General features: G+C 41.4%; 1 protein-coding gene across 3 annotated transcripts in view; it reads left to right on the top strand.

Annotated features, from left to right (window-relative positions):
* The first annotated feature begins 8,388 nt into the window (after nucleotides 1-8,388).
* LOC133407743 (teashirt homolog 2) overlaps nucleotides 8,389-27,265 on the top strand; it is a 70,535-nt gene continuing 51,658 nt past the window's right edge. The window contains exon 1 of one of the 3 annotated variants that reach the window (XM_061685944.1): nucleotides 8,389-8,484. In XM_061685944.1, coding sequence (XP_061541928.1) covers nucleotides 8,415-8,484 — 70 coding nt within the window. In that variant the 5' untranslated portion in view covers nucleotides 8,389-8,414. Of the gene's footprint in view, nucleotides 8,854-17,945; nucleotides 18,549-27,265 lie in introns of those variants that run through there. The other 2 variants (XM_061685964.1, XM_061685954.1) reach the window with 2 other exon arrangements.

Below are 27,265 nucleotides of genomic sequence, written 5' to 3' on the forward strand. Positions count from 1 at the left end.
AAACCCCGCACACATTTTGCTACATAAAACAGTTTCAGCAGAACAGAGGGAGTGCTAATTAAATAGTGCGTCTTTATCTTCAGAGGCTAGCAGCAAATTAAGAGAACAAACACAAGATGAAGTGGCTGCAAAGCAACAAACATCAAAGGATTGTGAGTGAATCTAAACCAGCCTGACGGCAAATAAATAAATAAGCCATGCCCCAAAGCCCCACCTTCACTTAGCCCTCTGGGGCTGTATTTTCAAAATAATATATATAAAAAAAATAAAAAAAGAATCCCTCAATTGCATTTTTACTCATCTTTCTCCTTTCATTGTTGGCAATTTTCAAAACCTATTAGCAAGAGATCGATCGACCGCAATTGAGCATTTATGCACAGCAGGCAACCTGCATCCCTGCCGTCAGGATCCAGTACTGTCTGCCGTAATGGAGGCTGACACAAGTGCAGACCACCCTCTGCAGCTGTCAACAGATTTCAGGAGCTCAAAGGAAGACGCGTCAGGCGAACGTCCCGAGCCGAGTGATGGACACCGGGAAGGAGCGCTGGAAACGTCCATCAGCATCCGTGGCTGCATGCTCAAGAAGACAGGCCGGGTCGCAATAGACGCTGACAAACCCAACGTGGACGCACTATCCAGGCGCACTAAATGCAATGCGGAGCGACAACTGACAGGCTGCTGCCATAACAGCATCCAGACGGACACGGCATTCCTCGGATCATTTGAACCCCACATGCAGTATTTGCATATTTGAGTTTGACCCTGGGACGGCAATAATGAACCACCACGCTTAATGATGTTACATTGAGTTTTGGTGTGGATCTGAATAGCGTTAATTTCTCTCCGGAGTACTGTGTGAAACCTCATGTGAGCACAGGGAAAAAATGGCAACTCTACAAAGGAGGGCATGAGCCAAAATTCCAAACCAGAACCATGTGACTGTCAGGCAGATACGTGTGCTTACCACTTTGTCACAGTGCTCACCCAATGAAGAATCTTTAGCCGTCATTTGGGACTCATTTTATTGGAACTTGTTCAAGAGATGCAGGACATCTTGCATCGTCTTCTGAGTGACTAGGTAAACTTCACCACCCGGTAAACAGAAGGCTGGTTCCTGTCATAGAGGAAGTTGTCTACTGGCATTATAAGAAATTTGCTGATTCTCAACGTTTGTTTCTCTTTGTTTGTGACAATGGATACTTCTTTGTGGTGAGTGTGTTCTCTGCTCAGTTCAGTACTCAATAAAACAAAATAAAAGGCCCTCCAATTTCGTTCCTGTACAAACAATTAGCTGCCATGGATTTCTAACCTTATTGGATCCAGTGGAATGTTTGAAATAAATCATTAAAGGTGCTGACAGATCATTTATCTTCACTCGTTCTTTAATGCGTTGTGCACGGAACTGCTGCGTGTGTGTGCGCGCGCGTGTGCGTTGCGTGTGTCAATCCTCCCGTGGAGCCATGTTCTCAAAGCTCTTCATTCTGAAATCAAGCATGCATAATTAAGCATTTTCACAAGACTGCTTTAACGATACATTACACGAGAGGAAATAGGTCAAGCACTAGTGTGAGCGTGATCGCTGGCGTGTTTAAAAAAAAAAAAAAAAAATTAAAAAATGTTTTTATGTTGGCTTCAATCCATGACCAACAAATAGACAAACAATACGCTTCTCACTTAAATGCAGATATGATCGGAAGGGTTACATACTTCCCCAGTTTTATTTACCCTGACCTTTTTCTCTGAGACTTCTGAGATTTCTGTTAATATACATTATACAGTGCAAGCAGTAAAGCCGGGTACACTCGTCCCCATAATTGGATCGAATTTGAGCATTTTACCCACTTCTGATCAAAGTCAGCAAGTCTATTGTCGCATTGTGTGCTGCGCACAGAGAGAGAGAGCGGCATGGCGGCGGTGTTACCTTTAAGAGGAATACGTCTCTGGAGTCTACAACATGCTATTTTTGGTACAGTAACAGTATTTTTTGTCAAGCCGTTTGTCAATGGCAGTGGACTAGGAAGCACACTAATTCCTCACGACTCATGAAAGCGACTCGCCTTGACTCACCTATGAGTATGTCAACAATGCCTACATTAAGCACACCAGCATGATAAGTTTATATACAAACTTTGAAAATTTTAAAGCTTTTTTATATTCATTGACAATAACTTTGTACTGTACTGGGCGTTTTAGGTCACAAAAAGAAGTACAAAAACATTCATTTTGTACTGTAAAGTAATATGGGTGCACATGTCCACAAAAATAAAGTGCTTCAATGTAATGGATAATCGACTGTTATGGAAGACCCCCCCCCCCCCCCCCCCGCCCCTATTAGTACGTTATATCGAGGTTACACGGTATGTACTGTATGCATGTGGATATGTGTGTGTGTGTGTGTGTGTGTGTGTGTGCGCGCGCGCACACACACACACACACACACACATGCCGCATGCACACGCAAACTTCGTAAAAGAGGGGTGGGGGAACATCAGGTTCTGAGTGATGTTGCAGAAAAAGGCTCCAATGATCTCAGTCATCTGTTACATTCAGCCCTGAGGACAGAACACGCCATGGAGCACAAAGCTGCTTTTACTGCTTTCAACAGCAGCAACACACGTCAACCTGATCCAATTCGCCTGCACTCAAATTTGATGTGCCCTTTTTGTGCAAATGTGGTCAACTTTGACCCCTTTGCTCGTTAAATTCCTTCCAGAAAATAAGTTACAAGGAAAGAAATGTCAAGTGTTGTTTACATGATCATACTGTACATTGAAGCCCGTGTAGTTTTGAAATGCCTGTCACTCATGACGAATGCTTTTGCACATCTGAGTTTGTTGTAAAACTTGGTTTTTAGCATTTTTGTTTCCCAGTGTCACGAGTGAAAATCATGCAGCAGTTTTTGCCTCTTTCAAAGGGATTAAACTCTATTTCAAACAGAAACTGTCTGTCATATATCTATAGTTCTAATGTTGAATTAAAAAGGATGTGGTTTCCCTAGATGTCCTCCTTGAAAGAACACAGCAGAATTAAGATAAAATAAATTTTAGATACGTTTGTCTCATTTCATAGGGAAAATCGGAACGAAAGAGCCTGATGGATTGTTTAGGCCAGGGATTGAACATATCGAAAGAATCATGAAATCAGAGAATCGCCAAGAGATTTTATGTCATGCACAATTGTTTTCACAATTAAAACATTTCATAGGTGTCTTAACATGCTTTTTTTTTTTTTCTTTTGTCAAAATATCCAAAGGATCAAGAATTCCAGCACACTTGCCCAAATTATCTCGTTTTGAGGGAACAGCCCTGTGAACGAGCTAAGACACTGCTGGGCCAATTTCGGTATGGGTGTAGCCTCCAACATTCTGGCACCTTTTTCCATGTGGTGTGTTGGATGAGGAGCAAGTGTCCATTATGGGCTATAGTATTTGAGATATTTAAGTGAAAGGTTTGTTCAAAGGCTGCATAGTAGTTTGACTTGGAATCAACTCTCTATACTGCAGTTAAACGTTACTCATAAAGGTGAAATAAACGAGAAGCAAAAACTATGATTTAAAAATGACAAAAGTAAGTGACAAAAGGTATAAAACCATTATTAGCAAAAGGTATGGCTACACTGAATATGCATAAGAAAGTGTCAAATATGTTTAAGACATAGTTGCTTTGCATGCAAAGGAGACCTGTTTGTGTCTGATACAAATAAATGTATGTTGTAGCTTTTTAAGGGAGGGAGCACCTTTGAACCTGAAACCTGAGCTGCTATATCAGGGATTTTCAGAATATCCATCCATCCATTTTCTTTACAAGCCTGTTTAGATGCATAACAGATTTTAGCTAGTCGCAGTCCTGCTTAGTCTACTGGCTCCCGCACGTTAGTCATAGGTTACGCCATCACTTGTAACAAGCTTAGAAACCAGCCACTTTAATGTGTATTCTTGGGGCCAAAGGACCTGACATTGAAGCGAGCGTTAGGGAGCTGACCCACATTAGGTCTAAACACCAGTGTGGGGTTAACAACACTAGCTACTTGGATATAGTGATACATGTAGGCTCCAATGATACAAGGATGAGGCAATCGGAGATTACAAAGAGGAACATAGCCAGGACCTGTAATCTCACCAGAAAGTTGTGTCGGCATTGAATAATTGTCTCTGGCTCCTTGCCTGCAAGAGGCAATGATGAGAGGTTTAGCAGATAATTCTCATTTAACCGGTGGCTGGCTAGCTTCTGTAGCGAACAGGGACTGACCGTTTGTAGATAATTGGCCTTCGTGCTGGAGGACTCGCGGCTTGATGAGGAAGGACAGCCTTCACCGTAATGGGGTAGGCGCCATCACTCTTTTCTAGAAACATAGATTACTCTTTGAGCTTTCCATGACAGGTCACACTAGAGCAAGCCATGACACAGGTGATAAGCGAGCCTGTTTGAATGCGTTGAGTCTGTAAGGTTAAGGCTAACTAGCCCTATGCTGGACTCTAACAACACACCGTCTTATATGTACAATAGAGTGACATGCTACACAGATCCGCAGATCTGATCCACTACCCACAAATGCATTGCAGACTTATATGCCTTCTACTGAGGTAGTACTGTGTGATGAGTTTAAACACTCTTCCCCGGTTCGTTCTACCAATGACATGTTAAGAAAATAACTACCAGATTCCTGCAGTATTAATCTCTCGCCACGCCCACATCAACTCGAAATACAATAGACAACGCAATCTTATTGACATTACCACTATGAATACTCTGGGGGCAAATAGCGCCATTCAGCCCACTTTATTGAAAATTGGTCTTATGAATATTAGATCACTTTCCCCAAACGCTTTGCTAGTCAATGATCTTATCAGAGACTGTAAGCTTAATATGATTGTTCTTTGCGAAACATAGTTAAAACCAAATGAGTTTTTACCACTTATTGAGGGGTCTCCCCTAAACTTTGTGAGTTCATGTGTTGCGCGTCCCATTAAGAAGGGAGGTGGCCTGGCCCACATCTCCGAATCCGTTCTCAACCTTAGCACTAACCCAAACATCGACTTTAAAACATTCAAGGTTCTCGTTATGCGATCTACAACACCATTGCCTTTCTATCTTGCAGTTATCTACCGCTCCCCCCGGCCCTTACTCTCGCTTTTGAGATTAATTCTTAGACTTCATTACTGACCCACGCAGACAATATATTAATCATGGGTGACTTTAATATGCGTATGATTTCCCTGTCAGTACCTCTTATTGCAGCATTTCAGACAATAATTGATACTTTTGGTTTTGTGCAATTCATATATGTACCGACCCAAAATAACTCATACTTTAAATTTGGTGTTAACCTTGGGTACTTCCCTATACCACTGCTGTGTCCGACCATTCATAAAATTTGAAGTCTTGGCCCATTGCCATCGTTCTGACCACAACCAAAGCTATAGCAGCCGTAGTATTAGTTCTTTAACTACTTTTGCACTCGCTGAGCTATTACCCTCAGGAATTGCCTCATTTCCTTCTTATGTGGGTCCTATGGATAATCTAAAAAAAATATTTAATGTGGCTGTGTGTAACGCTCTCGACACTGTCGCACCATTTAAATGTGGTTCACAGATGAAACTAGAGAACTAAAGTAATCATGCCGGAAGCTTGAGCGCAAATGGCATGTGACTCAACTTGAGGTCTTCCATCAGGCATGGGAGTATAGTTTACTGAAATACAAACAAGCTCTCATCTCAGCGAAACCTAATTATTTTTCCAAAATAATTTATTCATAAAAATAACGATAAATCTTATTTTATACAGTAGTGAAGCTAACCCAAAAGCAGCCTACTTCCAACAGCTCCTCCTGTTCAGCCAATGATTTCATGCATTTCTTTATAAAAAAAATAATGAGCTCATTAGGAATGAGATTAAGGACATCGTGCCTCAAGCCCAATTGAATTCTTCGATCACTGAGACTAATATGGGCACGATTGCGGCTACTGGTCCAGCTACCCTCGCTCTTTTTGAGGAAGTATCCCTTGACAGATTCATAAAACTCTTTAGCGTGGCAAAACAGACAACTTGCTTGCTCTACCCTTTTCCTGCGAAACTCTGTTTTTAATCTTCGGACCTTTAATCTCAAATATTTAAAATGTTTCACTCTCCTTCGGCGCTGTACCTGCAGCTTTCAAGACAGCTGTTATTTGGTCCCTATTCAAAAGAACCAACCTCGACCCTTAGAGTCTTCGCAATTGTAGGCCGGTGACAAATCTCCCTTTTTTTTTTTTTTATTCTTGAAAAAAATGTAGTACAACAGCTTAATGATCATATGGCCTCTAGCAATCTATTTGAACTTCTTCGGTCCAGATTCAGGGAAGACCACTCTCCTGAAACGGCCCTTGCAAAAGTAACTAATGATATTTTACTCGCTATGGATTGCGACACCTCATCAATAGTAATATTACTCGACCTCAATGCTGCCTCTGATACCGTTGATCACAATATACTACCAGATCGCCTTGAAACATATCATTACAGGCCGAGCACTTTCTTGGTTTAGATCTTATCTCTCGGATAGGACGCACCATGTAATTCACGGTATTGTGACCTCTGTGTATTATAATGTCAATTGCGCAGTCTCACAGGGATCGGGACTCAGCCCTCTTTTGTTCAGTATTTATATCATACGCAAATATAAGATTAGCTTTCACTGTTATGACGACAATACTCAGGTATACCTGCCATTAAAACTAACTAGCCCATGCGATTGCTCTAATCTCGCTGAGATTTTTTGCTCTTTAACCCTGAGAACACTGAGCTATTATTGGCCCTGCTAAACACAGCCACTTGTTTAATAAGGACACCACTCCTAGTTTTGACAAAAGCACCATTGCCCAAAGTTATATTTGACTCAACTCTCTCCTTTTAAATGCACATTAAGAATGTTACCAAAACTGCATTTTTTTTTTCCCATTTCGCAATATCGTTGAGAGACAGCCCACCCTATCCGCTAGTGACGCAGATCATAGTCCATGCATTTGTTACGTCTATCCTCGACTATTGTAATGTGCTGCTCTCCGGTCTTCCTAGGTCTAGTATTAAAAGTCTTCATTTAGTACATAACTCTGCAGCAAGACCTTTGACGAAGATGAGAAAGTTTGAATAAAGTAAAGTAAAATTGCCCCGATATTGGCCAACTTGCGCTGGCTCCTTGTCCACTTGATATGCAATTTTAAGGAACTGTTACTTATAGAATATTACATGGGTTAGCACCCTCTTATCTCGATGACTTAGTTGTACTCTATGTTCTGTCCTGAAACCAACGCTCACAATAAGCTGGGGCCTCATGTACAAAGACTTGCGTGGATTTCCTACTGAAACATGGCGAACGCTCAAATCCAGAAAACGTCGTACGTACAAAAATATCAAGATGTATCAATCTGTGCGTACGCATGAATCCAAGCACATTTCCTTCGTACATCCCAATCAATGTAGAATTGAGCGCACATGTTGGAGGAGCCGACCCCTCCCTTCCCACGCTCACATTTAAATATGGGAATCATATTTAAATGAGCGGCACGGTAAGAACTGGTTAGAGCGTCTGCCTCACAGTTCTGAGGACTGGGGTTCAGTCCCCGGCCCCGCCCGTGTGGAGTTTGCATGTTCTCCCTGTGCCTGTGTGGGTTTTCTCCAGGCACTGCGGTTTCCTCTCACATCCCAAAAACATGTATGGTAGGTTATATGAAGACTCTAAATTGCCCCTAGGTGTAAATGTGTTATGGTCTGTGTTTTGGTTTGGGTTGTGTTTAGTTTTGTTCCATGTTTTCCTGTGTTCCATGTTTGTCGTGTGCTCATTTGGTTGCTGTGTCCACCTGTTCTCGTCTACCTTGTGTCGGCCAATCAGCTCTCTCCAGCCACTCGTGTCTTGTCCAGGTGTTTCTCGTTGTCTCGTCAATCTGTTTGTATTTAGTTCCCTGGTTTCTTTCAGTTCTTGTCGGTTCATTGTCGTCGTCTTCGCAATATGTCATTGTCAGGTGTCATTGTCCCTGTGTTCTACGTCCTATTTACCAGTGATAGTTTGTTTCCAGTTTTAGGTATTTAAGTGTTTCTTTACTTTGGTTTGGTTGTGGTACTTTGTTTAGTTTTGCTTTATCCACGTTCCTTGTTGGCTGTTTTTTGAAGATTAAATATTATTTTTCTGAGACTCCCGCAGTCCTGCCTTGCCTCCCTCCTTCCCTGCACTTGGGTCCTCCTTGTTCCTGCCTTGCGTTCCTCGCCTTTGACCTAACCCCGTACGTGCCAGAATGTGTGTGCAAATGGTTGTTTGTTTATATGTGCCCTGCGATTGGCTGGCAACCAGTTCTGGGTGTACCCCGCCTCATGCCCGATGATTGCTGCGTTATGCTCCAGCACACACATGCCCCTTGTGAGGATAAGTGGCTCAGAAAATGGATGGATGGATATTTAAATGAACCCTGCACCTGCGATCCCAATCTCTGGTGGTCAGAAGAAAATGAGCAAGGTAATGAAGGAACATTTTATTTTTTTTTCCTAAATGTGAAGTTGCTCAATGAAGCGGAAGTGCGCAAGAAAATCCTCTTTCGGCACGTTGTCCTCCGGCGTTAACAACACGCGAAAGAGGAGCGAATGGGACAGTGTGTGTGCGGCTGTCAATGCTGTGGGGTCAGAACAGTGCGCATATGCAGAACTAAAAAAGAAGTGGTCAGACATTAAGGTGGATGTGAAGCGGAGGACAGCTGCCCACCGCCAAAGTGTGGCCAAAACAGGCGGAAGAACCGGCGCCGAGGGCCTCACCCCGTTTAAGGAGAGAGTTGCTGCAATCATGGGTGACACTACTCTTACGTGTGGCTGACTCTGATTACCCCACAAGGTAAATCCCATGTATTTTTAAAACTCTCAACAAAGGTGTTCATACACTAATGTACACTCAGCCCTATGAGATAAAGGTTCATGCGTAAATGTTGTATGGTATTTGTAATAAATCTTTTGAATTCAAATAGAAGCATGTCAGCATATTAAAGAAGAGATCAAAAACTTTGACACCTGTTTGATTACTCCATTTATTATTTGAATACAAAGGAGAGGACACTCAGTCGCTGCCAGACATGAGTCCTTTGAATTTACTTGATTTGAACATGTACATCGGTTGCACATGATTAAAACGTGTTAAAATGACCATTGTTGTTTTTAGGAGAAGAGGGGTAAATGTCATTTTAACACTTTTTAATCATGTGCAACCGATGTAAATTCAAAAGACTATTTTTATAAGTACAGTCACAGCCATGCGCTACATGTTCAGGGGATTCGTCCACCGTCTCTGGTGTCACAGATGTGGAGGATTTGTCCACCGTTCCTGGTGTCTCCTCTGACATCCCCAGCATTTTCTAGTCTGGCTTCAGTACCCTACCCACGGATTTTAGAGGTGCTATATTAATAGAAATGTTTAAATCCCAACTTAAGACTTCTCTCTACTCTTTGGCACTTAGTTAAAATACATGTGGGTCTGTTTCACTACCGCTTGTCCTATCTCCTAACCCCCTCGTCTCCTGCTCAGAGAGGGGGCGAGGGGATGCTGACCGAATCTGGGGCTTTTGCTGTTTGGGTTCTGCACTGACCAACCGGGCCAAGTCCTGAGGCAGAACCACTTTCCCGAAGGTCTACCTGCGGCGCCTTTTCTCTTTAAATAGACTCTTATGTTATCTTAATGAACACTGTAGAGCATCTTGCCATCGTAACGAACATTGTACAGCACCAGACTGTGTGATAGATGTTGCCCACTCAATATCTATAGCAGCCTGGTCATCCTGGAAGGAGGGTCCCCCCCACCCATTTGTGGACCCGTTTCAAGGTTTTCCTCCACCCCCGAATGAGGTTTTCAATTTTACCTTGCTCAATTGGGGGGTTTAGATGCGGGGATGTTGTCAATCTTTGCCAATTGTGGGCCTGTGACTGTCCTGCATTGTAGGCTGCTCCTCCTTTTGGAATAAAACAGTTACTCCTTTGAAGTTTGGTGAACAGACTTGTAAGGTCTTGCAATATTTGCTGCTAATGTCTCCGCCTCCTACGTTTTTGTGCAACTTCCACAGAATTGTGGTCGATTTCCAAATCGTATAACCAATACATAAAGTTAAATATACATTTTACATTCACAGTGTGCAATCTTGCTCCGACCTACAGTGGCTTTGTGTTGGACTTTTCCTCATTGCACGCAAGCACAACTGCAAATTTCCTTGCATGTTAACTTCCTGTGGGTGAATCCTAATAGTTATCTGTTTTGACCATGCACCCAAGGAGGACAATCTGCACTGCGGCACACTCTGAATCGCAAAGAAGTTGCTGAGATGTGGGCACCAGCAGTAAATGCTGGGAGTGATAAGGTGTGCGCGTTTGTTGGGGTGACGGTGGTGGTTGCGTACACACAAGGTGCTCGCAGCTGACAGACAGGTACGACTCAGGCGTGATCTGAGGCGTGATTGATCGTGAGGGTTCAGGCCGAGTTCAGCGGAGGTCTCTGGTATCGGCTGTGGCGTGAGTGAGTGACAGACACAAAATAGGCTGATAGAATATTATCAGGAAGTCATTTGTAATGTGGGCTGAGCCTGGATCTCTGAAGGGTGTTGTCTCTCTGAAATGAAGTCATCCATCACCTCGGCATCTTGCTGGATGAAGTCATGAGCAGCTTTTGAGGAGAGATCGACACTTTCCAAATGTTCCCACACATAAAACTCGAACTTTGAGTCAAAGCACCCCAATTTGTACTGTGTATACAGAAACAAGACTATTTGATTTGAGTTCCAAATAAGAAGAGTTTAAAGATGAACCAGAGGCATAAAAAAAAAAAAAAAATAAAAATAAAAATGCCAAGTATGTAAATCAGGCTTCAAAATGGTCAAGATTGAGAATTTCTTTCAGCTTGCAGATGCTGTGGGCGTGTCACTGAATGCTCTGAAAACCCCACCTCCCCTGAACTTTCAGCTTTCAATACTTCCTTCTGTCATGGCTCAAGTGGGGAGAATTCCCAGCGATGCACAGTGCACTGGCTCCCACGGGCTACAGATAAGCAGCTTCTGAGACGGCATTGACCAACAGCCGCGCCGCTGGGACAATTTTCCCCCCATTGGCTCTGTTGTAATTCAGCGGGACAACATGCTGCTATGGTTGCCGAAGAAAACACCTTAAGCGGCCACAGCAATGGGTTGCACAGTGGTCCACCTGGATGATTTTTTTTTCCTGTTCCTCCTCCTTGACGTGCAACCAACAGCTGTGTAGCCACACAACCCTAACACTGTTGTGCCAGACCTCCGGTGGGTACGCCAACCAATGTCGGGCTGGCAAGAGACGGGGCGAGAGATTCCATCCAGTTCAACACTGTCACGCAATGCACGTGGGGCAGACACATAATTTGATGGACGAATGCATGCTATACTGCTAGTAATGGGTCAAGTTATTTATGCTAAGCAAAGGGCGAGCGGGACATGCCGCTGGCCGCTCAATGCGCTTTGTCGGCGGCCATGAGAGTCACAGGATCCTTCGGGCTGGAAAGAGGAGTATTGTAAAAAATCCAAAATATTGGGGTGATCGTTCAGATATTTTCAGAGGTTGAAGTGGGCATAAGTAGAGATGTCCACGTAGTATTAGGAATGACGAAGTGGCAATTCTGCCAAATGGCCACTGCATGGAATAGGGGCGCTTGGTGTTGATGTAGTGCGGGAGGGCCTCATGCCAGAAAGTAAACACACCAGACTACAGTCGTCACAGGGCTACTTTTAGCACCGCCCCAAAACAATCCATCCAATTGAGAAGGTGAAAAATAGTTTTAAGCTATCTCTCAATAATTCAGCACTATATTGTTCTCAGTCTTTGTACACATTTTCAGCATGCCCCAGCCTCATCTGCTGTGTCCTACCCGTCAGGAAGCTGTAAATCCACGGGCAGATGCCAGGCGAGATGCTGAGCTGGAGAAGCTGGGAGGAGAGGAATTCAGGGATGAATGGTGTTGAACGCAGAGCTGACGTCCACGAACAGGATGCTCGCATCGGTCCCCACGCCGTTGAGGTGTTCTAGGATAAAGTGCACTCCCATGTTGACTGAGTTATCCACAGATCTGTTTGCTTGGTAGGCAAACTGTAGGTGGTCCAGCACGATGCGTTCAAATGACTTCATGACCACAGATGTCAGGGTGACAGGCCTGTAGTCATTCAGACCCGAAATTGCATGTTTCTTGGGGACTGGGATGATGGTAGCGTGTTTAAAACAGGATGGTACTTCACACAATTCCAGAGATCAATTGAAGATCTGTGTGAAGACTGGAGCAAGCTGGTCTGTGTAGAATTTGAGGCAGGATGGTGACACAAGGTCTGGGCCCGCCGCTTTGTTGATCTTTTGCAGTTTGAAGATACGCTTCACTTCCTGCTCATGAATGGTCACTGCAGAAGTCAGAGGTGATCGGTGGTGTGGCTGGGTGGATGTGGGGTTTGAAAGTGTCCTTTTCAAATTTGCAGTAGAAGGTGTTGAAGACATCAGCTCGTCCTCTTTTTATTCTGCGCTTTGGGGGATGGTCATTTGTAGTTGATGAGCGATTTTAATCCTCGCCAGACTGACAGAGTCGTTGGCAGTAAACTGTTTTTTCATCTTTTCTGAATAATTTCTCTGCGATGTTAATTTCTTTTGTCAGCTGATTTCTAGTGTGATTGTACAGGGCTCTGTCCCCACTCCGATACGCATCCCCTTTAGCCTGGCGAAGTTCCTTGTGTTTGGCAGTGAACCACGGTTTGTTGTTACAGAACGTGCGAAACGTCTTTGTCGGTACACACACATCTTCACAGAAACTGATATAGGATGTGACACAGTGTGTATATTCATCCAGGCTGCCAGTTGAAGTTTCAAAGACACCCTACCCTGTGTAGTCTAAACAGCTTTGAAGTTCTCTTTGTTTCATTGGTCCACTTCTTCACTGTTTTCACCATAGGCTTCGCACATTTAAGTTTGTGCTTGTATGTTGTTATTAAGTGAATTAAGTCAAATGGAGTCAAATGGATTACAGTTCAAAAACAGCGACTCCAAGTCTGGGCTGCACTGTGTGTTGAGCTCCGAGACGTCGGTACACCATTTTTTGTTGATATAGAAGCATAATCCGCTGCCTTTTGTCCGCTCGGTGTAGTTGGAAGCCCGGAACCATTATAGCGCCATCGGGGACGTGTTCACATAGCCATGTCTCAGTGAAGCACAGGGCGGCGGAACGTCCGAAGTCTTTACTGATCTTTGTGAGAAGATGAAGCTCGTCCATTTTATTGGGTAGCGAGCATAGATTTGCGAGGTGCATTGATTGGAGCGGCATTTGGAATCCTCTGGTTAGTAACTCTGAGAAAAAATGTTTAAAGGTTGGTGAAAGAAAGTCTGGGGTAGACTCCCTTATGTTTAGCAAGTCTTTCCTTGTGTAAGTAAGTCGTGTAATGTCTCCAAAGACGAACGAAAAACACAAAAACATAGACAGAACTAGAGCGCTCGATACCGAGGCAACCACACGGTTAGGCGCCATGATGAGGCCCTATTCATATTCCTATTCATATGTCTGTTTACTTGGGCGCCCGTCATGTACACGTCTTTCAAACATGCTATACTGATTCTCTATGGCATCCAATCGTAATGGAGGTGGTTAAAGGTAGTACTATGCACTAACATCGCGGCTCATGAAAGCGACCCTCGACTCGCTACCACCACAACAACAACTTTCTCCCACCAGCTGTACACCAAGCACCAGGGATCACTGCATTTTACGGCAGTATTAGACAATCCCAGCAATGTTTATAGGTAAGTTTAGGTCAACTTTAAAACTTTTAAAACTTTTTTACATATATTTACAATAGTTTTGGACTGTACGGGGTGTGTTTAGGCTATGAAAAAAAGACAAACGGCTTAAACGTACGACTCTCTCCCCCCCCCCATTAGTCTGTTAAATCGAGGTTCCACTGTATATCCAAAAATGTAATTAGCATCTTTGCAAAACATGTTGCAAATCATGAAACAACTTCATTTGGAAAAAGCAATGGAAAAGACATTTTGGCATTAAAAGTTTGATAAATATTGCTTAAGGACAATTTCTTTCCTTAGAAACAATTATTACATTCTGAATGATGACAACTGCGAGTAATTCAAATACTCATATCAGTAAAATTAATTGATTTTGAAAGTGAAATTCAGTGGGGCATGCCTTTACCGTTATTGATCAAATTATATGAAAATGACCCATACTAAATAAGAATAGTTTGAAACAATGAAGTCTTTCAAGATGCTATCATTTGGTAAATCATAATCTTTATTCTTGACTGTTGACCTGCATCTGAAAGTAAGCTTTATGACACTGCGGAGCACATTTCGCTCAAGAATGCCTCAATGGTCTTGAGATTATAATGTAGCCTGCACAGATTTAAATCACTGTACCAGATATAGCAATAAAGCCCCTGAGCATACACAAAACTCCTCCATGTTTCACAATAGAATAATTTTCTTAGTTTTCTATACAGTACTTTTGCATCTGTAAACATAGAGCTGATGGGACTTGCCAACAAGTTCCAGTTTTGTCTTATATGTCCAAAGGACATTCTACCAGATGTTTTGTAGGTTGTCTATGTGCATTTTGGCAAATTCCAATCCCGCGTTTTTATGATTTGCCTTTTACAGTGGAGTCTTCCTCGATTGTCTTGCATTGCATGCACTTTGGGTCAAGCAGTGACGGATGTCAGACGTCCAGGTAGGTAGGCTAGTCCTGTGGACCTCAAACTTTAGAGTAATTTGTGGAGTGCATTTGCTTGGAGATGGTTTTATTGCCTTTACCTTGACCAGGTGTGTCCGTAACTTTTTTCAGAATTTCCTGAGACAACTCTCTCCTTACCTTTCTGTGGTCCATGTTCAGTATAGTATACACTATGTCACCAAACAGCACAGTGACTACAGGTCAACCTTTAAATAAGCAGGCTGGGTGTTAGCAAGTTTGAAGACACTAGTGATGCTAATTACAAAACTCTGTTTTGTCCAGCCCAATTGCATTTTCCTTTTTTTAATCTGTTGGACCAAAAAATTAAAGCACAGCCTGATTTTGTAATTTTCAGCAAAGGTGGGAGCAAGTCATTGCTTAGTAAGCCACAAGTAAGTCTCAAGTCTTTGCCCTCAAGTCCCCAGTCAATGTGTAAATTCAATTAGTCAATGAGTAATCGATTATAATATTATATTTATAGTAATAATCAAGTATAAGGATAACATATTTTCTGCAATGCGGGCGTTGTCGGCCGCACGAGCGCGGGAGTATAAAGAGGCCTTAAGTGGAGCCTTATTGCAAAACGCGCAAAAACGTACAGGAACGCTAAAAAAACGTGCAAGAAAACGTTCCCGGTCCAGAAAGCTCCCTGAAAACAGACACACCAAGTCTGACCTTTAAGTATATAGATGTTGCCTAATGTGCTTGAAGCTATTATAATCACAGGTCCTTGTAAAGGTGAGACAGCATTTCTACCCCGAATACCATTTTATAATGATTTACCAGTTCAATTCAGAAGCCTTCAGTTTCCAATATCGATTTGTTTTGCAATGAGCATCAACAAGTCACAAGGTCAGTCTCTGAAAGTTGCTGGATTGGATTTGCGTTCTCCATGTTTTTCTCATGGTCAGTTTTATGTTGGTTGGTCAAGGGTTGGAAGATCTAATGATTTGTGTATACTGGCAGAGAATAAGATGACAAAAAATATTGTCTATCCTGAAGCATTGCAATAAAACGAACCGTTTGATGTGTACAATATTATTACATGTGAACTATTCATGAGGTTTGGAGTATTGGGCTTTCCGCGGGAACGAGAGGGTTAAGGCGCCCGGATGTCACCTTAACGCGCTAGTCTTGTTATAAAGGTACAATTTTATCCAACTGTGTTACCTCAGTGAGAACACTAGGGGGCATTCTGTAAAATTTTACATTAAAAAATAGGTGAAAAAAAGGACACAAGAAGAATGTAGTTTCATGTTGAAAAGATGCTACCTGTGTGCTTATTGATTGGTAAATTAAGTGAATAAAAAAAGAAATACAGTACAAGACTGATTCTTGAGAACACTACATTGACTAAACCAGACAGTTATGAACAGGAAGCCCAGATAGCACACAGCTGGCCCGCTGTGTACCTATTTGCGAGATCGTTTTTATAAAAAAAAAAAAAAAAAAAAAAAGAAATTTTTTTAAATAAAATTTATTTGAAGTGAATGGTAGCAGATACAGGTCAACGGTAAATTGAAGAGTCAAAGAGACTGCTGCATGGACATAATAGAATAATGCATGGGGGTACATAGTACAGTCATGCAATAGTTAAAAAATATTTTCAACAGAGTGCACACAGTCATAGTTCCAATTGTATGAGTATTAGATCGATTGGATGTATTGTCTGATCTCATTATCAAAGGTAACAAAGTGAGGTTTCTTATTCAGGAAATTACTGTGATGAATACGAAATTTGGCCATTATAAAAATAAAATGAATAATATACGTGTGTGTTTTGTGCATTATCATTTTCTAAGAGACCTACCACTACACTCTTCCACAGCACAACAAAATCACCATCAATATTGTCACAAACAAAATCACATAAGCTCTGCCAGAATCTTTTAACAACAGGGCAATATCAAAATAAGTGAACAACAGTCTCAAGGTACTCCTTACAGACGCTACAATTCCCATCTATGTTCTTTTTGGAGCCTATCCCAGCTGACTTGGGGCAAGAGGCGGGATACACCGTGGGTTGGTCGCTAGCCAATCGAAGAGCACATATAAAACAAGCATTCACATTCACACCTATGCACAATTTATGGGCTCAAATGAAACTAACATGTACAGTATGTTTATGGAATATGGAAGAAATCTTTCTTTTCAGTCTAAAAACAGGAACAATTTCCTAGAAATAAGTCTTTTTCAATTTCTTAGAAATCCTTTTTGTTGCAGTCAGTGCCGAAGAATACAAAGAACGCAACAAAAATGCAGCTGATTCCATATGAATTTTTGTCTTATTTGACATGGTTAAGCTTAATTGTATTCCCAGTGAGTTTGGTAACTATCAAGAAAACCATGGAAAATAGCTAAATAACAGCTATTAAATTTATCAATGAATTATCAGATAATCACTGTTGAATTAAACTATTATGAGCTATTTTTTATCATTATATTTGTCCAACTAAATGTACATTTACTTGTACCAGTCCATAAAATTAACAATAAAATAGAAAAATAAGGGTGAGCTAATATTTTGTTTTCAATGGCTGTATATAAAGTCACAAAAACTTTAACAAAAGAAAAACCTCTGGCCAGAGTATCTGGAGAAAACCCAGCCCAGCATGGGTAGAACATGCAACCCAGTGTACTTAGTGTCAGTTTCCATTTGTATAAAGTTGGGAAGCATATGTAAGGATGTGGGCTTTGGAGCCAGAGGGCCATGGTGGACAAGATGTAAAACAAACAAACCAACCAATAAAGCTGACTAGCTGTTGGATAGATGTTAGTCTGCTTCCTGGCCATATTGGAGGTGCCCTTGAGCAATGCACCGTCCCAGCCAACCAGCTCAAGAAATGTAACACTGATTGCTCACCCCCTTTTATTTGGTTCTGTGTGGTGTGCCACGCAAAATACAGCAGAGACTAAAGCGAATTTCTACTCTCGGGATGATAATGAGTCTAACTTTTTTCCCCCAAGTGTATTTGGCGAGGACCATCACAAATGACTATAAGATGTTCGTGTGAGGAAAGGGGGGGGGGGGGAAGGTTCGGTTCCAAATCGGTTTTGAAAAAAGAAATATATTCATATGAAAGGCAGTCAGCGGCATGCAGCCTCTGTTCCTTTAATAAACTACTGCTTATCTGTTCTCACAAATGTCTCGCAGCCATCGTAGTCGTCGTCGTCAGGTCCGGCCCGGTGGAAGGAGGGATGAGGAAGGGAGGGAGGAGTTTTCAATGTTCAGTTTCTCGCGTGGATCTCTGCGCGCTGACATCGCCTCTGCTCTGCCAGTCACCCCGGCACCCAGCAGTCCACGCTTCCGGTGCTCAAACCCTTTTTTCCTTGCTCTTCTTCTTCTTCTCCATGTTAATTTCTTGAGCACCTCCACGCGTTAAGAGTCCACGCAGGGGGGAAGTGGACGCGCGTGCACACGCGGGGACCAGCGATCAGATGGACACGAGAAGGAAGGCGCACCGTCCCGCGTAGAAGAAGAAGAAGACGGAAGAAGCCGAGATTTGTCTTTTTTTTCATTGGTTGATTTTTTTTTATTTTTTTATTTTTTTTAATTTACTGTATTTCATTTTGATCTGCTAAACGCCACAAAGCGAACTGGATTCTCTCCGGCAGTCAGACTGAGAGCCACGAGCGACGTGGGAAAAAAAAAAAAACAAAAAAAAAACCGACAAATAACCCCACACGCTCCGCACGCGTGTGCACTCTCTATGCGCGCTCACGAGCGTGGCCCCGCATTGTGGTTGCACCTGGGCACGCGCGCGCGAACAACATGCCACGCAGGAAGCAGCAGGCGCCTCGACGGGCTGCGGGTAAGAAGACGCCTCTTGCACTCCCGTTGTCTTCTTTTGCGTTTTATGAGGGACATTGTTAGGCTTGTTTTCCCTTTGTTGCCATGGTCACCGTCTCACCTTCGCTCACTCCCTCCTCCTCCTTCCAGCCCTCCTTTAGTCCCTCCCAACAAACTTTTTGGGCTTGTTTTCATACAGGACCCTCTTATACCGCTACACAAGTTGAGGCGTTTTTCATGTTAAAAAGTATGATACATGGAGTAGGGCGCAATAGGGAGTCACAAGGTCACTTTATTAGGTAGACTACACTTGCCCAACATCCATCTGTGCATGTTCTATCCCAGCTGACCTTGGGTGAGAGGCGGGGTGCACCCTGGACTGTTCACCAGCCGATCTCAAGATGCCCAATCGAATTGCATTCATTACAAAGATTCTGCCTTTAAAAGAAAAATAATGTTCAACTTCTAGGTGTTATTACAACAATGTGTTCATTGTTGTGGTTGTAAAACTGCCTAATACTAAGTGCTGTTCCTAATATTATGGCTTGAGGTGAACGTGATTCAATTGAGAAATGATGAGCTTTTATTGCACTTTTTCATATTACAATTGTATGTGGCAGGAAATAATCCGAAAACTATATATTTTCATATGGATGTCAATGTAAAATATTTTAAAAAAAAATTGTTTTAAATATGAAATAAATATCAGAGACCCTTTTGGGTCGGTTGCATCAGACCTGATGCAGTGGCAAGCAATTTTACGTAACAGAAATCAAAAGGATCAAATAATGGCTTAGTTGGTGTAATTTTCTAAAGATTTTTTAATTCATTTCAGATCAACAAACATAAAAAATTTGTTGTAAAACTAAACCGTTCTTTCTCAAACCACAAACTATTTAAGAGTGAATGAACAGCGCTGCAGCAGGCGCATCTAAGTAGTGCACTATCTATCTATCTATCTATCTATCTATCTATCTATCTATCTATCTATCTATCTATCTATCTAGCTGCCATCCTTACCAAGGCAAAAAAAAACCCAAAAAAACAGAAAAATGGTAATTCAGATCGGGACCAACTTGTACGCCTTCAACGATCCACACCTCCTGCATGCATGCCTCAGTGTGAACTAGTGAGTAGTAAATAATAAGTCATATCTTCCATGCCTGCACGTTGTTGTGTGGAGCTGTGTGTATCCTGCTTGTGAACTCTTTGTGAACTCTTCATCATTTTACGGACATACACATTTTTGGCGGGCTGTAATCTATGTATGTCTTCATAATCCTTTTAGCCTTCCGGGATGCGAAGCATGTTTTCTAAGGGGTCCCATAATCAGTGGCCTTCGCCCCTTGTCACCTCGGCCCTTGGGCCATCTCTTGGCTGTTTTCGGAGGATGTCTTTTTTTTTTTTTTTTTTTTCTTGCGTGTGAAGCTGTGAGGAGTTATCAGTCTTTATTATGGCTGCGGATGCTGCGAGCAGATGGCAATTGTTTCTCCGCCGAGCATGGCTTTTCTACGTGAGGAAGATACTGAGATCTCAAACACATTCACACACACACACACACACACACACACACACACATAAAAGCACTTGCTGCCATTCGAGGGTGACCAGACGTCGTCTTTTCCCAGACATTTTTTTCGACCCAACAATATATCTATCCTTGATATCAATTCTATATTGTCCCCTCCCCTTGAATTCAAAGAATTTCAAACACATTCTGCATTTAGGATCAAATCACGGAGCTCATATTCCTCTGCATTTTTGTTTCCGTTCATGGGTTATCCAGTCATCGGGCAGTCTTACACGTCAACCATTATAGCAGCTGCAGTGATTGGTGGTGTGTCAGTCAGCGGAAGTGTCACCACAACACCACTTGAGTGAATTACATTCACTGCAGCTATGTATTTAGTGAGCTGGTTATAATATTATATAAGTTTGGGGGAATACTTCTGTAAAAGTAGGCTATATATGTTTGTAAAAAAGGTATGTCTCCACTACTTTTACAATTAAATGTAGCCAAAGTTCTGATCTATCATGATTGTGAGTTCTCAGACAAAGACTTTATTTTTTTCATAAACGTAGAACCAAACATTTAATTAAAATGTTTAATATTCCTCTACACATTCTGACTGTATTGTCATTGTTTAGCTTTTCAGTCACTTTCCATACAGTCATATTGATCTTTACATGTGTTAGTCATGACAGCAGTAACACTGACTACATAAAATATGAAGAATATTATGGAGATTTGACATAATTGTAATCAATGCGATTGCATTTTTGTTTCACAACTTCTTGGACAAAGTTATTGGTTTTCTTTTGTGTGTGGAACTAGAAGCAAGAAGGACGTACTTTTTTTTAGGTGAAAAAGAAGCAAAGTTAGTTTGAAAGTAGAGTTGTTGATATGATTATCATTTGTTTTGGCAGTATTGCAAACACACACACACACACACACACACACACACACACACACACACGCACGCACACACTCACTCACCGAAATTCAGGAGGCGTCCTACTCTTGGGTAGCAAAATATGGTCATCCTGCTCCATATACTGAATATTTTTCCCCACATTTCAACCTTCAAAGTGGTTGTCCTCCAAAAGCAATGCCCTTGCTTTTATTATCTGGATGGGGGTAGGGGGAACTTTTGAGACGGTGCCTAAATGATCCCTTTACACGCTCCCTAAATGTGTCGGGACTGCGCGAGCGTACAAATAAGCCCGCCAGAAGAGTTTCTTCATTGTTGAGGTAATTGTCTCCTGGCTGACAGGCACATTCATCAGTGGCTTAATGGTCAATCAAAAGTTGGCAGGCAGAGTGTTTTCATTCTTTCCTATCCACTACATTAGGAATACTTCATCAAAATGTCGGCCCGCTAATGGCTATGGAGAGTTCATGACTGACTGATCCCTTGTCTGAAAGCCCCACCCCCCTCCCCAAACCCCTCAGCTTGAAAATGAACAGCTCTGCGCTTGTGAGATGTGGACCCGCAGATAAACAAATTGTGCATTAATATTTCATCTTCGAGACCTGCGACGGTGATGTGAAGCGGTGGAATATTCCCAGCCCTCGTTGTCATTTTTCTCCTTTTTCCGCACCCCTCCTCCTCCTCCGCCAGTGTTCTTGAAGGCTCTTTGCAGCTGTAACTCATTTCACTTGATGACTTTACTGAGGTTACAGAGAGTGACGACAAATTGATTACCTGGCAGAGCAAGAATAGAGCGAGCGGAAAACGGCGGCTGACAGTCATGTTATAATAATATGTTTAATGATGTGTGCAGAGGGAACAAGGAGAAAGGAGGATGGAAATAGGCGCACACAAGATGCAAAGGAATACATTTTTAAGTGTGTTCATTATTGATGTAGGGCTCTTAAAGATGCAATGTCCCTCTTATTGGAGTTCTTTTTATTTATTTATTTATTTATTTATAATCACAAAGCAGTCAGGATCCTCCTCTGGGAGTTGTAGCATTTATTAATAGGTGCATATGTCGGTGTCACATTAAACATATACCCTCCGGACACTACATTAGGTATACCTGCACAATCTCATGAGACCCAATACGAGAGCAGTATAAAAAAAAAAGTCCAAACAGTAAAATAGCATGGAGTCGAGAGCAGACCTCCCCCAAGGCCAAACAACTTTAAACTCAAATTGTACGCCTTCATAGACACACACTTCATTTCTTTGAAGGGGGTCGTAAGGATTCGGAATGAAGAAAAACAATTTGTTATTATTCATTTGATGTTTTGCTGGCGCCTAATGATGGGACAAGCCAAAAGTCACAACAACAATAACAATAAAATAAAATCAATTAATGTAATGTATAGTTAGGTTAAAAGTGAAACTATGTTTCACTTTTATTAATTATTATTGTTGTTGTTATTTTATTATAATTATTGAAATAGTTTTTTATTAATCAGAAATATATATTTGCTGTTCTATCTTGACAGGCTTGACAATTAAATGCTCTTCTATTGGATGGCAAAATGTACAATAAACTTATGTATCCACCTGTTACAATTCATACAACAGAATCAGTCAGGTCTCCCTACAAATATATCGTTTTTGTGTTCAACTAAACAAGCACAGACTTCACACTGAGTAAGTACATTTGTGACAAAATTGAGACAAGATAATGATTTCTGCATATTCATACTTATTATTGTATTTTTGTTTGGTGGTTTACCCTGGGGTTTTCTTTTCTAAGGTAAAATACATTAGGTTCCTTGGCTCAGCAAAGGTCTACTAATGATAATCATACATCAGGGGTGTTGTAGACTTCCCGCGGAGGGCTGTTATGACTGTGAACCCATATAAATGAATTATCGCCTCATATAATTACATATACACGACCAATTGATGGAAACAAGTTTTGAAATCAGAAGCCTATAAAAACATGTTTTTCAACTATAAGAACATTTCTTTTAAAAGAGGTATTGGTAACAAAAAAATGCTTGCAATATCTTATCGTTATTAAAGGTGAAGACATTTTGCAATTCTGATATTTTCCCAAGAAACACGAAGTTGATTAGCTTTCGCGAGCCACATAAAATGCTCTGGCAGGCCAGATCTGGCCCCCGAGCCACAAGTTTGACACCTGTCTCATAAGCTGGTGAGCTCGACTCATGCATAAAGTTCACTCGATAAACTTCATCTTTATGTTACTAGCAGCCTAGAGAAATACTTCCAGTCAGGTCCATAAATATTGGGACAGGGACACAATTCTCTTCTTTTTGGCTCGAAACACCAACACAATGGATTTGAAAGCAAACAAACAGGATGTGCTTTCAGACTTCCAGCTTTAATTTGAGGGTATTTACAACCAAATCAGGTAAACGGTGGAGGAATGACAACAGTTTGTGTTGATGTTTCCCACTGTTTAAAGGCTAGCTCGCTGCGTGCTGGCATCGCTTACACTCATTTGAAGAAAAGTTTCCATGGTAATCAGTGATATGGGCCCGCTGCGTTTCACATTTATCCGCTTTGTTCCATGTAGAGTATGTTTTTATTTATTATGGATAAGCGGTCCGGAAAATGGATGAATGGATGGACGAGCAGGTCACGAGTTCATAGACGTAGCGAGAATGCACACTCGACAGTAAACACTGTTTTTGTTGCCTTATTGACCAGGATAGAGCTTGTTTGTGTCGGGTTTGTGAATGTGTGAGGTGCATGCTTTTTGACCTGCTCCCTATGTTAAATGCCTTTTAATCATTGGGTTTGGCTGAATCAGTTTAGTTCTCGATATCGCAGGTATACTGCATGCACTTTTGCTTAAAATGAAAAGAATAGTTTTCAGAATTATTTTATGTTTGTCAAGTATGCACGTCTTGGTAACTTCTCTGAATAATCCAAATGGATTAATTGCATTTTGGAAAAGGGCTCTTCAAGTGCAATGAACCTTCATCACTGCGACATCATCAGCCGCATTTTGTGCTTTTATTCCGTTTAAAGGCGGCGTAATAGCACAAGGTTCATGTTTGAGTGAAAGAAGCCATATGTTAGTGTGCGACCCGTGGGAGGACCCCTCTCGCGGTTGTTGTTTTTAATTTTTACAATAGCGCTGTGCCTGTAACCCAATTTGCTGTTAACAAGATGAATTGGGGAGCAGACAAAGGCATTACTAAGTGTTGCAGCGCCAGCTCATGACTGACAGCAGCTTGTGGGAATTGCCTCGCACAAATTCCTCCTGAGTGGTTTGCCCAGAAAACATCCGAGCATCAAGGCAGATGTTGTTGATCTACTTGAGGTGGGAAACGCTCGTCCAGTTTGAAACGGGGACGAGCGAAGATTGTTCTTTTGCTCTCGGAGAATTGCACTTGAACTGTCACACTGTCTCAGTGCTTAATTTGTTCTGTGACATGCTCAAGCTTTGTGTCATTAAATCATTCTTTTCTTTTTTCTTTTATGTCAACAAATTTTATTTTTAAGAGTTTGTTGTCCACGTCGCGCACACACAAATAGAAAAATTGGACCTCAAACTATCCCAATTTGGAGCACTCTAATATTGCACTCCGTTCTAGATGCTCATTTTGATTACTCTGTCTGAAATTGAGGAACTGTGTTTAAAAAGTATAAAATGTAGTGGGAAAATAATTTGCCCCATAAAATCTAATATGTTCTACTTTGACCCCATTCGATATTCTCAAAAGCCTTGGTGGAAAGCAGTTTATCAGAATCAGAATTGCCTTTAATATCATTGTATGCATTACAACTAAATTCGAGCTGTCTACTCCTTGGTGCCTAAAATACTTACAACTTGTCCAATAAAATAAGAAAAGTACAAAACAAGATAGGAATAGTGCAAATATAAAATAAGTCTAGTGTAAATAAAATGAGAATAGTTCAATAAGAACAGTAAAATAAATAGTGGGAGAGAGTGCAAACTGTTATTGCACATTACGTGAGCCATTGTGTGTTATTTGTAATCCTGTTAATAAACAAACAACGGTGAAAACACGGCCAACTACCACAATAAACCGATACATATTGCACAACAATTTGGCACCCTTCCGTTGGAGGCCCAAGCATAGCGGGATGGTACCGAAAGCTTAAAACAAGTCCACTGTGTCGATTGGTGAGCATACAGTTGAATGTTCACTCGCAGAATAGGAGGGGAAGGCAAAAAAGAAAGTTTGAAGTAAAAGCAGAAATGTTGAGTAACTTTATTTTGAGGGTAATATGCGGAAAGTGAAGTGTTTTTCGGGGGCCGATCTTTGGCTCGAGGTCCGTGAAGTTGCAAAGTGATGCAATTGTTAGCGGGCATTAAATCTGTGTTTCGCTACGACGAGGGTAACGTCAACAAATGTTTTGATGAAATGCAGTCTCCCGAGCGCGGCACACTTTGCTGCAGCGTTTGCAGTTTTGAGCTCTCTCCCCCCCTGTAGAGATTTCCCATAATAACTTCCTCTTCATCAGCGACTTTTCCCTGTAAATGAGGAGAAATCTCAAGTCAGGTGTGATGGTGGCAGGTGCCGCTAGCTTTTGTTAGCGCGCGTGCACATGTGGATGGAGTTGTGTTTTCGTCACGATGGTGAAGCAAGACTTCTGTGCTTGAACAGATTTTTCCTAAAGTGCAAGTGGACAGGCAGATGTTTACATTGTGTACATGTGCACATGGACACAGATGCTTATATCGTGTGAATGCGAATGGGCTGACCGATATTGGTATTATATTTACAGTAGATGTCAATAGAAAGACAGATATTTACATTGAGTGTATGTGAATGTACACAGTTTCTTTATGATGTGTTTATGTATAAATGGACAGACAGACTGTATGCAAATGAACAGGCAGATGTTGCGTGTGTATATGTACACTAAATGGTCACACGGACTGTTTATATGAATGGACAGAATTATATTTACACTATGTGTACGTTACATCTATTTATTTATGTTACACATGTTTATACTTTACTGTATATGGATGTGAATGGACGGACAGATGTTTCCCTTATGTGTGTAGGGACGGACAGCTGTTTACATGATGTGTAAAATGGACTGACATAGTGTATTTTTACATTATGTGTATATATGTAAATGTGACATGGAGTGTGTATGCAAATGGGTAGACAGATACATTCTGTTTACCGAAATTATGTTTATATTATAGACTTTTTACATTATGTTGTGTGTACTGTGTATGAATGGACGGACAGATGTTTACACTAGGTGTGTATGTTTTTTGACAGACAGATATTGCCATTGTTTGTGTATGTGAATGGACTGATAATGTCAATTGTAGCTGTCCCATTAATATCATCATTAAAGGCTGTCATAATTTCCTGCCTCATGTTGAGGCTTTATATAACTTTATATAATCTATATTTCCAAACTCACTAAAAGACTTGAAAATTCAAAATACAGACAGCAAAAAAACATTTGTATTTCATTCCAATATTGTTTTTTGTTTTTCACTGAAGATTTTTCAAATTGTTGAATCTCTATCATTTTTGATAAATAAAATGATACATCAGCATAATTTCAACATTATGTCATTGTATTTAATTATGCTCTTTTCTTTATCATCATTACCTGCCTTCTCTGATTGGCTGGGAGAAATCACATGGTTCTACGGCCTCATAAGTAATCATTTGGTATTCTTTTCACCTTAAGTTTAAGTTACCAAATACATTTCCTTGCACTGTAAAAGACAAAGTGTTGACAGAAAATGTATGTCGTATGTATGGATTGATCAGATGAAGCATTTTTCTAAATCAGCAAGAAATGTCCCAAGGAAAACACATTAAGACTCCAAAATGTCCATCTTTCTCCCTCCTCCGCTACAGTGTTAACGTTCATTCACCTCACTGTCCCTCTTGAGACGTGCGCCAGTTTCCAGGCAAATTTGATTCATGTAGATGCGATGCAGAAAATAGAGAATTTCTTGTTGTGTATATTTTCACCCATTGCCCATTAAGTCTAACAATAACCAGAATATTGGGAAGGGAGTTTAGTGCAAGCTGGTTAAATCTCGTTGTGGCCATAACACATCCGTGCACAAAAACAAAAACGATGCTTCAGGACAACAGTAGCATCGGCGGGCCCGCTATCGATTACACAGCGCTGGTGGGGTTGTGTGTTTTATGTTCTTTGTGCTGAAACGCACACTTCCTCTTGCGCCGTGTGTTATTTTTACGACGAACATTCCCGCCTGAGCTTTCGTCTTTGTAATATATGCCCTATCGTCTTTTCCACGCCCAGAGATGTAGGCGTTCATCTTGTACTT

Source organism: Phycodurus eques, chromosome 1, assembly GCF_024500275.1.
Source record: "Phycodurus eques isolate BA_2022a chromosome 1, UOR_Pequ_1.1, whole genome shotgun sequence".
NCBI classification, from domain to species: Eukaryota; Metazoa; Chordata; class Actinopteri; order Syngnathiformes; family Syngnathidae; genus Phycodurus; species Phycodurus eques.